General features: G+C 38.5%; 1 protein-coding gene across 1 annotated transcript; it reads right to left on the bottom strand.

Annotated features, from left to right (window-relative positions):
• Positions 1-340: 340 nt before the first annotated feature.
• On the bottom strand, positions 341-1,621 carry LOC110462426 (P2Y purinoceptor 14-like). The gene has a single exon (XM_021516377.1). The coding sequence runs from the start codon at positions 1,619-1,621 to the stop codon at positions 341-343; it is 1,281 nt and encodes a 426-aa protein (XP_021372052.1).
• Between the last annotated feature and the right edge of the window lie 11,773 nt (positions 1,622-13,394).

The following is a 13,394-nucleotide window of genomic DNA, read 5'->3' on the forward strand; positions in this document are numbered from 1 at the left end:
ATTTTAAGACAATGTCTATGCAACAAACCAACAAGCACCTCGCTAGTTGTTTATGATCTATCGATTAATAACCCATAGAACATAACTGTCAATGAACCGAAACCTTACATAGGAACTATAATTCATTAATGTAAGCTCTATTCATTCCAATTGCTATTGATTAAATACATCAGACAACAACTCACCTTAAACGATCTGTTCTGATTGCACTTTGTATGAATCTAAAAATAAAAATAAAAGTCTGCAACAGCAATGATATGTAGAAGTCGTGGCATTACATTTCTTTAAATATATATCGTCTGGTTCGGTAACGAATTGGAATAACCACACGAGTATCACATTAGTTGCTACAACAAGTACCATCACAGTGACCAGCTGAACCGGGGTTGTGGAATGGTGCATGTTCGGAGGAATCTTTTTCATTTATTATTTCGGCCATAGTCATTCCGTTCGACAATTGTTCAGTTTCTTCTCGATAAACTTCATTGTTGTTTCGTTGAACCAATGCTCTTCGCATGCAACATTTGCATCCCAAAGCTAAAGTTGACACGAATTCCTTACGAAATGTCTTACAGCACACTAGATACAACACAAAATTGATTGAAAAGTTCAGATAGTACATAGTCAGAAATACATATTGTAGACGACGATCTGTTTGAGTAGTAGTGTAATATTCACCTATGATATGTTCAATGATAACTTTTATACGTATTACATGGCTAGGCGTCTGTAAGACTAAGAATGCTACAGAAACTGACGTCAGAAGGCGTTTCACAACGTCTTGAGGATTATTCGATGATCGAGTCCGCTCTGTAGACTGTAGACGTCTGAGCCTAAGTTGACGCTTTGAAGCTTCCATAGCGGCACATATAATGAGGAACAATAATGTGATGATAATTATGAATGGAATCATCAAAGTCAGAATGGTATCGGCATACGTTAGACCTACTTCAAATGTTCTGTATTGTGGTAATGTCAAGCAGTAATGTTTGCCGTGAAACATTCTGACTCTTGTCGCCCATAATGGGAAATTGTACCCTACAATACCCATTACGAAAAGAAAACCTATCATACGTTTGGCTACTTTGGTCGTACAAAACGTGTTCACTTTCATTGGTTTACATATTCGTATGTAGTTTTCAAATGTTATGCAGACAACAAACGACACTGACATGAAACTTGACACATATGATACAAATACAGTTATCTGACACACCCCTTCCACGTGAAAAATACGAACGTCAACAAAATCCAGCCAAGCGATGAAAAGAGTAACAATGAATCCGGTGTCTGCGATTGAGCGGGCGGCAAGGTATAAACTACAAGATGTGTTTCGATGCTTAGAGCCGAGGAATATGGACGCTGACAGAACATTTCCTATGATACCAAATAATCCTATGACAGGCAAAGTGTACTGTCTCAAAAAGAAAAGAGCGTCTTTTGAATTGTCCGCTAAAATGAAGTCTGCTGCTACCTTCTGCATATCTGATGATTCGTTGTATGCGTTAAATATGTACATGCTTTCTTCCGAGGCGGTAATGTTGGGACTCTGGAACTGCGCTACGCCTGAGCGTTGGGCGTCGTCGTGTTCCAGTAAGTGTTGACTAGGAGCAGCGAGCATGGCTATTTAGCTTTGAGAGAGGTATTCCGTCATCGTGATGGATCGATAATTCGGTGGGTTGCTGTTGAATCTGTTACGGCTGCAATACATCTGGGAAGGAGAGAATAAACAATATTTACAGTTTAATCATAAACCCGCATTGGACTATAGAACCATCCTTAGCAAAGTTCATAATAAACAAAAACAAGCAAAATCATTCGCAATTAAAACGGGATTGTCATTTTAAACTTGTAAAACAAATGTGTAAAGTTGAACTGATCGATTGCAAAACAGTCATCAAACAACATGATTCCACCGCAACAATTCTGACAAAGTATATAAGGTAAAATCAGTGAACATCATCCTTGTGAGTGTTCGACAGAACAGTTGCGCCTTGAACCTGTGTTGGGTTCTATAAATGAATCCACAATCAGCACTGTACTCTTTAATCAATAATGTTATTCAAAATTGCCTTGTCATTGATGTCAACATTTACACGAGGGATTGGTTTGGTTTCATCTGGTTTGCCGCCCTTTCACAGCTTATAACATTTAAGGATGTGCCTCATGTATGTTATGTGTTTCTGTGGTGGAGAGTATGTTGGTGAAATTGCCTCCTTGTGATAGCACGGATCTGATGCCGACTTTTTAATGCTATTTCACTGAAATACCATGCACCCACCACAGTAGTACATCCGGTCACATTATACTGACAACGGGTTAACCAGTTGTTGCAATTACCCTTAATGCTAAAGGTCAAGCAGGAAATGACAACTACCATGTTTAAGGATAGTTTGTACCGACTTTAGGAAAGAACCAATTGCAACCCTCCCTTTGGCGAACGTTCAGCGCGTGCCAAATGGTGGGATTTTGCCAATTGACGCAACAGGAGACAAAAAGACAGATGTTGTAATGGGTGAAGCAAATTATTTTGGTCCTTTTTGTGTCCCCTAGTGGATTGGTTTAGTTGGGTTTAATAATGTTTATCGTCCTTTTAACAGCTAAGGTAATTTAAAGACGTGCCTCCATGTGTTTTATGTAAGCGGGCATAGCGTGCATGTGTGTATGTGTGCCGGAGACAGAGTATGTTGTTGTACTTGCCTCCTTGTGATAACACGGATCTGATGTAGACTGTGATAATACGGATCTGATGCAGCCTATCTCACTGAAACATCATGCCGAAGCCACAAAGCATAGCATTCCGCCCGGTCACATTATAATGATAACGGGTGAACCAGTTGTTGCCATTACCTTAAATGCTTAACGTTAAGCAGTGAATAACAGCTACCATTTTAACGGAAATTGGTGTGTATTAAAGCCCAACGTAAGGCATTGCCAAGCAAGGCGCTAGGCAATATAATGTTGGTAGAAGAAGAGATATTACAAAGTGCAAGGCATACAAACTAATCCCCAATTCTGCTTTGCAGGGGTTTTGCAAATGGACAACGGCCGAAGAGCGATTTTGAATACCCTAACCAACCATCATTGGGCTACAATCAGTGTTATTCAACGTCCTTGCTATAGTCAGTCAACACTTAATATACTACACCACAATATTTGTGTTGTGTGGTTGAGGCGGTAACAGTTATACTTCAATTTGATTTGGTTTTGTATTATTTAACAGCTGAAGACATTTAAGGGAATGCCTTTATTTTTTGTAAATAGTTGTAAACAAATATTTCCTTTAGATTTGACTTTTTGCATAACGCACATGTATTTGTGTATTGTATGAGTGTTTAGTGGAGACAGTATGCTAGTACATTTTCCTCCTTGTGATAGCGCGGATCACGTTATAGTATGCGGCAATTGGTAAACAAGTTATTGCAATTACCACAAAATGCTGACCGTTCAGCATTAAATATGTATTGGGAAATTTTGTAAAANGGTAGGTAGGTAGGTAGGTAGGTAGGTAGGTAGGTAGGTAGGTAGGTAGGTAGGTAGGTAGGTAGGTAGGTAGGTAGGTAGGTAGGTAGGTAGGTAGGTAGGTAGGTAGGTAGGTAGGTAGGTAGGTAGGTAGGTAGGTAGGTAGGTAGGTAGGTAGGTAGGTAGGTAGGTAGGTAGGTAGGTAGGTAGGTAGGTAGGTAGGTAGGTAGGTAGGTAGGTAGGTAGGTAGGTAGGTAGGTAGGTAGGTAGGTAGGTAGGTAGGTAGGTAGGTAGGTAGGTAGGTAGGTAGGTAGGTAGGTAGGTAGGTAGGTAGGTAGGTAGGTAGGTAGGTAGGTAGGTAGGTAGGTAGGTAGGTAGGTAGGTAGGTAGGTAGGTAGGTAGGTAGGTAGGTAGGTAGGTAGGTAGGTAGGTAGGTAGGTAGGTAGGTAGGTAGGTAGGTAGGTAGGTAGGTAGGTAGGTAGGTAGGTAGGTAGGTAGGTAGGTAGGTAGGTAGGTAGGTAGGTAGGTAGGTAGGTAGGTAGGTAGGTAGGTAGGTAGGTAGGTAGGTAGGTAGGTAGGTAGGTAGGTAGGTAGGTAGGTAGGTAGGTAGGTAGGTAGGTAGGTAGGTAGGTAGGTAGGTAGGTAGGTAGGTAGGTAGGTAGGTAGGTAGGTAGGTAGGTAGGTAGGTAGGTAGGTAGGTAGGTAGGTAGGTAGGTAGGTAGGTAGGTAGGTAGGTAGGTAGGTAGGTAGGTAGGTAGGTAGGTAGGTAGGTAGGTAGGTAGGTAGGTAGGTAGGTAGGTAGGTAGGTAGGTAGGTAGGTAGGTAGGTAGGTAGGTAGGTAGGTAGGTAGGTAGGTAGGTAGGTAGGTAGGTAGGTAGGTAGGTAGGTAGGTAGGTAGGTAGGTAGGTAGGTAGGTAGGTAGGTAGGTAGGTAGGTAGGTAGGTAGGTAGGTAGGTAGGTAGGTAGGTAGGTAGGTAGGTAGGTAGGTAGGTAGGTAGGTAGGTAGGTAGGTAGGTAGGTAGGTAGGTAGGTAGGTAGGTAGGTAGGTAGGTAGGTAGGTAGGTAGGTAGGTAGGTAGGTAGGTAGGTAGGTAGGTAGGTAGGTAGGTAGGTAGGTAGGTAGGTAGGTAGGTAGGTAGGTAGGTAGGTAGGTAGGTAGGTAGGTAGGTAGGTAGGTAGGTAGGTAGGTAGGTAGGTAGGTAGGTAGGTAGGTAGGTAGGTAGGTAGGTAGGTAGGTAGGTAGGTAGGTAGGTAGGTAGGTAGGTAGGTAGGTAGGTAGGTAGGTAGGTAGGTAGGTAGGTAGGTAGGTAGGTAGGTAGGTAGGTAGGTAGGTAGGTAGGTAGGTAGGTAGGTAGGTAGGTAGGTAGGTAGGTAGGTATTAAATAAATTCGTAGAAGTTGTATTTGCATTGTTAGCCAACCAGCATATTTTACAGTCTATATCTCTCCCATGTGGAATGGTTACCGGACAAAAACACTTTCATTTGTATACAATTATAACAAATGTCGTCTTCAGTGGAAACCAATATTCATTATAAACAGTGTATTGATTAATTGACACAACGTGGTCCTTTGTACACTGCTGATTTAGCATTTACCGCAGCACTCTCTGTTTGCGACATTAAGCTCACTGTTCAATTACATTCCTCATTTGCCGAAATGAGTCGGGTAATTTTCTCACTAATACACTTTCCATCAATCGATTTTACTATATTTGCTTTGTTTTTATCATTGGGTTTGACTCGGAAAAAATGCCTCTGTTTAAAAGTTGATGACTACAAGCTTTTCTCCGAGAACCGTCGTTCGTTCCGTTGATACTTAGTACGATAATGCGATCCTTGAACTTATTCACAAAGGCAAACTGAATGCGTATTCTCTTGCTTGCGTGACCCCATTGTTCCCCTTCATTAGACAATTCAAGCAACCATCATCCAGCAGAATCGGGGTTGTCTCCTACTCTGTTTTTAATTATCAATTTCCAGCCAACAACGGGTAAACTAGTTTTTAAGCTTACCTTCAATGCTAAATGGCTGAAAGACTAGAACAGCTCTAGTGGTTCGTATGCTGTTTTTGACCACTGTATTCTCCTCTTTTTTTTTTATATATTTCGAACTACGATTTTTTCTTTTTGCCAATGATCGATTGATCTTACACCATTAAAAGCAAATTATGTGCGGATTTTTAATTTCACACTTAATTTCAACCTTCAACATACAAAACAGGTTTCATTAGAATTAAACGACATTTAAACAAGTTATTTTGCGGATACTGAAGTGTGGACAGACGTACGGACAATATGTATTTGGTATTTGAAAATCAAATGTTGTACATGCATGCTTAAAACTCCCAATATGTTAAAAGCAAAAAGGATTGCCAATTTCAATTGATTAGATGTTTTAATTTTCTGCATATGCGTTAGAGCTTGAAATCAGATTTATCTCAGTGTAAACCATGCTGAATATGTAGACTGCCTGGCGCTTGTTCATTGCGTTACGCTTACAGATTCAATTAATAGTACATATCTTATTGGAAATTATTTTTATCTCGACACATCTAAAGTAGTATCAGGTGTTCTTCATTCGTTAACTAAACACTGATTCATGCTATAGATTTATCGACTAGCCTCGGAATGCTTTCTCTACATATAATTGTATTTCCAACAACGTCTGTATGGAAGCTTGAATCTACGTTTAGGTGTGTACAATAGCTTAAGACGGGGTATGTTGGTGTAATTGCTTCCTTACGATGGCGTGGATCTTATAATGCCGACTTTATCGTGCTACATCACTGAAATACCTTACCAAAGGAACCAAGCACAGCGTTTCGCCTGGTCACATTGTACTGACAACTGTCCTTATCCTAAATGCTGAACGTGAAGCAGGTTATAACTACTTTTTTTTGGACTCCGGTATATCCTGACTTTGGTATGTCCCGGCCTTGGGACGGAACCCATTTATTTCCTAACCTGTGTGAACTTTCAACATTATTGGATCTGTTTCCAGGCAAGGTCATACAACCAAAGTCTTCAAAGATCACCGTTTTATGTCAATTTTATACATTGCATTGATGAATTTGTTTTGTTTTGCGACAGTCGTCGAATAGTCATTCGGGAACACTGTTAATTAAATGTGTTATGGTATTGTTTGTTAGTTAGTTATTGACCTTCATTGCTGATATAGGGGATGGGCTAGAATTATAGGTGTTGAGTCGGTGGTATCAAGGACAATGATATTTATTTATAAATCAACAAAAACGTCAATGTCTAAATAGCGACATCTTCAATTAATAATGTTACACCCCACCGAGAGTTTAAGGGTTCATCGCTTGAAGACAATGGACCGATGTATTGACGGAATTCTAGTCCGTGGTGAGTTTTACATTTCATTACGTTCCGGTACCACGGTTATCGGAAAATGTATCTTATGCTTAGTGGTGCTTATCTACCCAATACATGTGCATGCTACTGATCATTAATTCTCTATTATGTTCGGACGCATCGGAAGCTCAGGACAATGCCAGACGTGTCAATTTAGATCTATCCTGTTTGGTAATATGGATTATATTGACTGATTCAGACCTATTTGCGAAGGCGTCCCTGTGAAATCCCTGGCCACCACAACAGTTGTATTCCTCCACAACCATAACTACCCTTTGTCATGCAACTAAGGCAAACAGCCTGTTAAGGTATTGAGCTTCACGGAAAACATGTACGTGTTGTCTTCCCTATTATTACTTTTTCTTTGGACTTCAGTTCGCCTTAACTTACTTGATGTCGTTGCACATTTGCATTTACCTGTTAAAGAAATCAACAAAAAATCTGAAACTACAAATACCTGAGCTGACAAGGAATATACAAGTAGACTTAGACCGATTCATCTGGTAACACGTTTTTGTTATTGATTTATGGATGTACAGGAACGGTTCATGCAATATAAATCGTGAAATTGTGAAATATGTACCTGTTTGTTTGTTTGTTTCGGGTTAAACGTCCTGGCAACATCCATTGCCAATATAAGGGAGGGTGCCTAGGGAGACAGAAACGGAAAGATAGAAAAGAAAAAGACAGGAAAGATAAAAAAAAAAAAAAAAGATGAAAATGTTGCAAATGGGGGAGGGGGCTCTTGATCTATTCAATGTCCCTTTAATAGAAGACGGAGAACACCCGCTCCTCAATATCTACATTAGTCACATTAAACGATTCACATGCAGTGAGATATACATGTACCAGGTCTATTCGTGATCTTTTCATTGTCCCGTTAACTCATTCAACCCTGATGACACAATTGGACTCATCCATTTCAAAGGTTGGAATAGTTCATAATGAAATTTCTGGGGTGAATGAGTTAAAAGAAGACAAGAAAGAACACGACTTTGTTTTATATACATAACATATGTAATACATAATGCACATATGATTATACATAAATGGATTGGAGACAGAAACAAGTGTTAATACACTTATATAAATCTGTTACCTTTCATCATAACCAACATTATCAACTATAGCTTAGGGATAGTGACGTGAATAATTTACAGGGGAAGTTAGAAGAGAGTTGGGGAAATGCAGTGTAAAATATGGTACATGTACAAAATACGGTATATTCATTAAATCAGTGTATTGTGGTCAATAAAAATCCTTCTGTTGCGTAATCGTTAATACACTTTATGATTGATTTTCATACAGTTTCAAGAAAGGTATATATATGCATGTAAGTAAGATCTAAATAAACAAGCTGCATTATAATGCTAATACAAAATATACTCTATGATACTCATAATCATGTGGATGTTTTTTCCCTACGCAGACAGTCGTTTTGATAGACTGTTCACATTCATACACTATTGCTGATCAATTGTTCGTCACATCCCGTGCCTTAATACGTCATTCTCCTGTTCATTCTTGTCCTCCTGGTATATCCATTTCCACTAGACTGTTTGCATCGGGAAAGACCATCCACATGACTTACTTTACATATGATATATGTTATCATATGAATACAAAGGTCTTTGATTAAGAATCTTATTCAAAGACGTCATAAGATAATAAATCAGAAGTCAATTGATCTATTATTATGTTAGCAACTCAGCTATTTAATTTTACATATGATCGCACACAAACTTCGATGTATGCATCCGCACACTTATCATAAACACATATATCATACATACATAGATACAATGTACACACACACGTACGTAAGTACATACCAACCCACCTACATACATACATAAATTATATTTACTTGCGTACATGCGTGTGCATGGCATGCATCCTCGTACGTAAATGTATGCACTCCTTCACACACACGCTCACACATGCATGCGTACACACATAGATAAATGCGTAAATACACACATTCATGTAAACGTACATGGTTGGAGCTACTCAGAATCCTTTTTTTTAAACAACATGTACAACATACATAATAACAATATCATCATAATATGATATCAACCTATTGATGTAATCCTGGACAGAGAGGACAACTTTTTTGGTTTCTTCTAAAGATAACGATTCATCGTCATATCATAATAATTTGACAGTTATTTGATACTGAAGGGTTTCAATGTGTAGTTGTCTGATGACAGTGTATATGGTACAATCTTGCAGATAATGAGAAGTGTTTTCGATGGTACCGCATGCGCATAGAGGGGATCTAACAATGCTTTTCTATATAAATGTTCATTGAGAGAGCTGCATGACATGCGTTGTCTAGCATGGTATATTTGTCCTAAACGTGAGCCATATGAGTAATGTTTTGGTGGATTTTTTTTTATTGTTGCGTTTAATATGTGATTTAAATTGATAAATGGAAGGGTTTCTCTTGACGTTGACTGGAATAGAGTTCCAGCTATTGATAACAGAGGGCAAGAAAGATCGTTGATACACATTAGAATGACAATGAATGAGACCGATAGTTGTAACATCCGAATGTCTAGTATTATGGCTATGTATTCTAGTGACTGATTGTGGTACAAGACGGTTGAGGTATTGGGGGGTATTTTGGTAGAACATTTTGTGGAAAATTATTAGTTTGTGTTGATGTCTACGTTCAATTAGTTTGTTCTATCCTACTTCTTTATACAGTTTGTCTATGCTTGTCAGTTTGGTTGCACCAGATACAATCCTTGCTGCCTCATTATTTATTTGTTGTAGTTTAGCACTATATTCATCGGTAATATTATCTCACACTACGTCAGCATATTCAATAATAGGTCTGATAAATGAAAAGTAAACAGTCTGTAATGTGTTTTGGTCGAGTATGAATTTTAGAGAACGTAGAATATATATTCTGACTGAGGCTTTATTAATAATGTAGTTTACATGTTCGACACAACACCCGTCATTCGAAAAAAATGCTCTTAGGTGCTTGTGTACTTCGACATTTGTTATTTCTTCATAATTCATGTACAATGGTTGGTGATAAGGTCTTTTTTTTTTTTTTTTTTACTAATTAACATACTTTCGGTTTTTTTAGGATTGAAGCTTACCAAGCACGATTTCGAACAGTTTGTTACTGTTTGTAGACCTGCCTGAATAGCGGTTCCTGTAAAGGTTGGGTTATCGACAACCATGTATAGTGACGTATCGTCTGCAAATAATTTAATAACAGAATAGATGTTGTTAACGATATCGTTTATGAAGATAAGAAATAGAAGCGGGCCGATAATTGATAATTGATTCTCGTATTGTGCTCTGTTCGGTCAATTTCCAAAGTTACATGTAGGTCTCCGCACGATAATTTGCTCAAATATTTTTTGATTTTGAAAACACTTGTTATGCATGTACTGTTAACTTCGACGTTGAGCAAAATACATGCATCCTTTTGTAGCAAACTACTTATTGAGAGTTTCTTCTTTGTCCATTTGACCTAGTTATAATAAAATTTAGTAAATATGAATATCATTAAATGTCAAAGATTAAGCTGAAAGGTGAGTAAACCCTGCACCCTATATTAGAATACTGCTATCCGATTGATCGACGGTTTCCGCTAAGTTTGTTTTGAGTTGTTTTTTTTAAAGTCCATTCAAACAGGTACAAATGTAAGGTCATTTAAGGACTTGTATCCATGTTTGTTGTGTATGCGTGTTTGCGTATGTGTGTGCAGGAGGAAGGTAATGTATGTATATTTGCCTTCCTGTGATAGAGTGGATCTGATGCTAAGTTTAGAGTGTTATCCCACTGAAATAGCATACCGAAGGTCATTTAAGGACGGCCTCCCCTGTGTGCAAGATGCATGCGTGTAGTGTATGTGTGTGTATTTTGGGAGGCTGCGATATGTTCGTGTTTGTCTCCTTGTGATAGCGCGGAACTGATGCCGACTTTATAGTGCTACCTCACTGAAACATACTGCCGAAGACACCCAGCAGGACGCCCCACCCGGTCACATTATACTGACAACGGGCGAACCAGTCGTCCCACTCCTAATTTGCTGAGCGTTAAGCAGGAGTATAAACTACCATTTTTAAAGACTTTGGTATGCCTCGGCCAGGGGACAGATTTAATTTGGTCGCTTTTGTGTCCTAAAATAGAGGCAAAAAAGCAAATCCCGAATTCTGTAGGGGTTTCCCACATTAGGAAACAGCAACTTTTATTTCCCCAGAGGGGATCAAATAGCTGGTTGTAATGGTACAGCACTGTTGTATAAAAATGCTTTGGGAATAACGGGTCAACGGCCTAAAAAGAAATTTGTTTATCAATGACGCGACAGAACGAGTAGTTTAGGACAACGAATCTGCTTCACTTCACAGTTTGTCAATCATTGGAGATCTAATCATATAGTAAACCTGTCATCGCGAAGAGTTATTACACTCAGTTAACACATTTGCGGTTGTAGTTATCACGAACAATCTTGCCTACTCGATCGATATCACTAATTTCACCGTCGTGGAATTATGGGTTTGTGTAGTTTTGTGTAGTATACAGCCTCCTAACAACTTTATTTCTTTTATTTAACGTTCATATATTCGCACGTATACGAGCAATTTGACGGGCAAATAATAGCAGGCAAAATATATAAATATCAGGGAGTTTTTTTTCCATAAGAACGTATTTTATATCGACCGCATTTCAATTTTGTTCGTAAATGTATCAACCGTGTAAAATATCCAGATGGATCATCGAAATTCTATATGAATAAAGTTCCATTAGACGTTTTTTAAGGGCTTTCGTAGTTTCAGATTAGTCGAACTTAAAGGAACTCAGTTATTTTCTTATAATTATTTGTATCTGGGAAAGTTTGTCCTCTTAACAGCTATTTCATATGAGGTCTGGTCTCTGTCCACGTATAGATAGACAAATACAAGACCATTTGTATATAGTTACTTTGACATGGTAGAAACGGCAAAAACAAAAAAGGGTGTAAAGTATATGTGTTTTGGTTATCTCCCATCCAAAACAGTTAAGGCGAGTTAAACAAACAAGTTCCGACCGATATTTTCTGCATTGGATTTTTTTCTATTTAACAATGAAAAATACATTGCCAAAAATGCAAATTAAGGGTTATGGAGTGTACATTGAAAGCTCTGCTCAGTGTCGTTGCAAAGTAGTGCCTTTTACTTTTTTGATGTCCGTGATTATTGATATTTTTTCCTGTTATAATGTAATTACATTTGTGGGATCGCACAACGTTACACGATGTGCGAACGATAACAGTTGGACGATCATTGCTTGTGCACAATTGTGCGCGCAATTGACAAACGTTGTGCGATGACAATCGTGGTTGGTGTAAATTGAGGAATGCCTTAACAATATAGTTTATATGGTTTTGTGTTTAAACATATAGACTTGATTTTTACGTATGTTTCTACATCTATAAGCTTATCTTTCTGTTTATACTTTCTTAAATTAAAAAAATTAATCGACACATGTATACTACTCACATCACAGTCCCGTATAGTGGTAAACATAGCCACTTTGTACATGTACCTGGACCGTAGTTCTACCCCGCCCAGGGCACTTACGTTACTCGTCGGGTAGAGCTGGGGTGTATGAAAACCAAGATGAAGAGGAGCTATAGGCAGACCGAATGCAAATAACAAACTTCCAGTTGTGTTTTCATTACGGTCATACGGTATCGCATATCAGCTCTATGTGTCATGCACAGGCCAGGTAAAACTCCGGTCACTCATCAAATTGGAATTTGCCTGTTCAGTTACTTTGGAGCCAAACCCATTCTTTACATTCTAACGGTAACTGTAATGCTGTGTAACACGCATTGTTAAATTAAACAGAATCTGAATTATTGTGATGAAAAATTACAGTAATATATACAGTGTATATTATTGCATACAAGCGTTCCGTATTTTTTCATTCCGTAATATTGATCTACAACTTGTAAGAAATCACCACAGTTGTGCGGAGACAAGTGCATAGCGAGGCGAACGATTGTTGAATCGCACAGTTGTGCGCACGCTATTTTAGGTGCGTTGTGCGGTCACACAACTGTAATATCCACTAGTGCAAATATCGCTTGTAGAGCATACTTTACCTAACCAACCAGATAACTTTGTGTAAAGATTTTAGTTTGTTTGTACCTTTAGCTATCAGCATACATACACGATAACAATAAGCACATGGAGACAAGTCCTTAAATGGCCTTTTTGCAAAAGGTGTCGTTTATGTATCATATATCCATAGCCAGTCAGTACAAATCTAGACAACATTCTATTTACCAAGCTGCTAGACCTGACACTATGGGTTTCGCTTCACTTAATATCCTTGTCTACGTTATGTCAGCTTCCTGATGTTCTATATAACAGAAATATACATGACCTTTTTCGCTTGCTACATCAACGTTAAATGGCCAAGCGAAACATTTTGATTTGAAATATGGTTGACAATGGTAAACCTTGACTAGCCATGGACGTTCAACCATGTTTTACACATACGTTTCACCTTGAAATCAGTATTGTCTTTAAAATCTCCCTCGGT

The sequence above is a fragment of the Mizuhopecten yessoensis genome, unplaced genomic scaffold (assembly GCF_002113885.1).
Source record: "Mizuhopecten yessoensis strain PY_sf001 unplaced genomic scaffold, ASM211388v2 scaffold10797, whole genome shotgun sequence".
Lineage (NCBI taxonomy): Eukaryota > Metazoa > Mollusca > Bivalvia > Pectinida > Pectinidae > Mizuhopecten > Mizuhopecten yessoensis.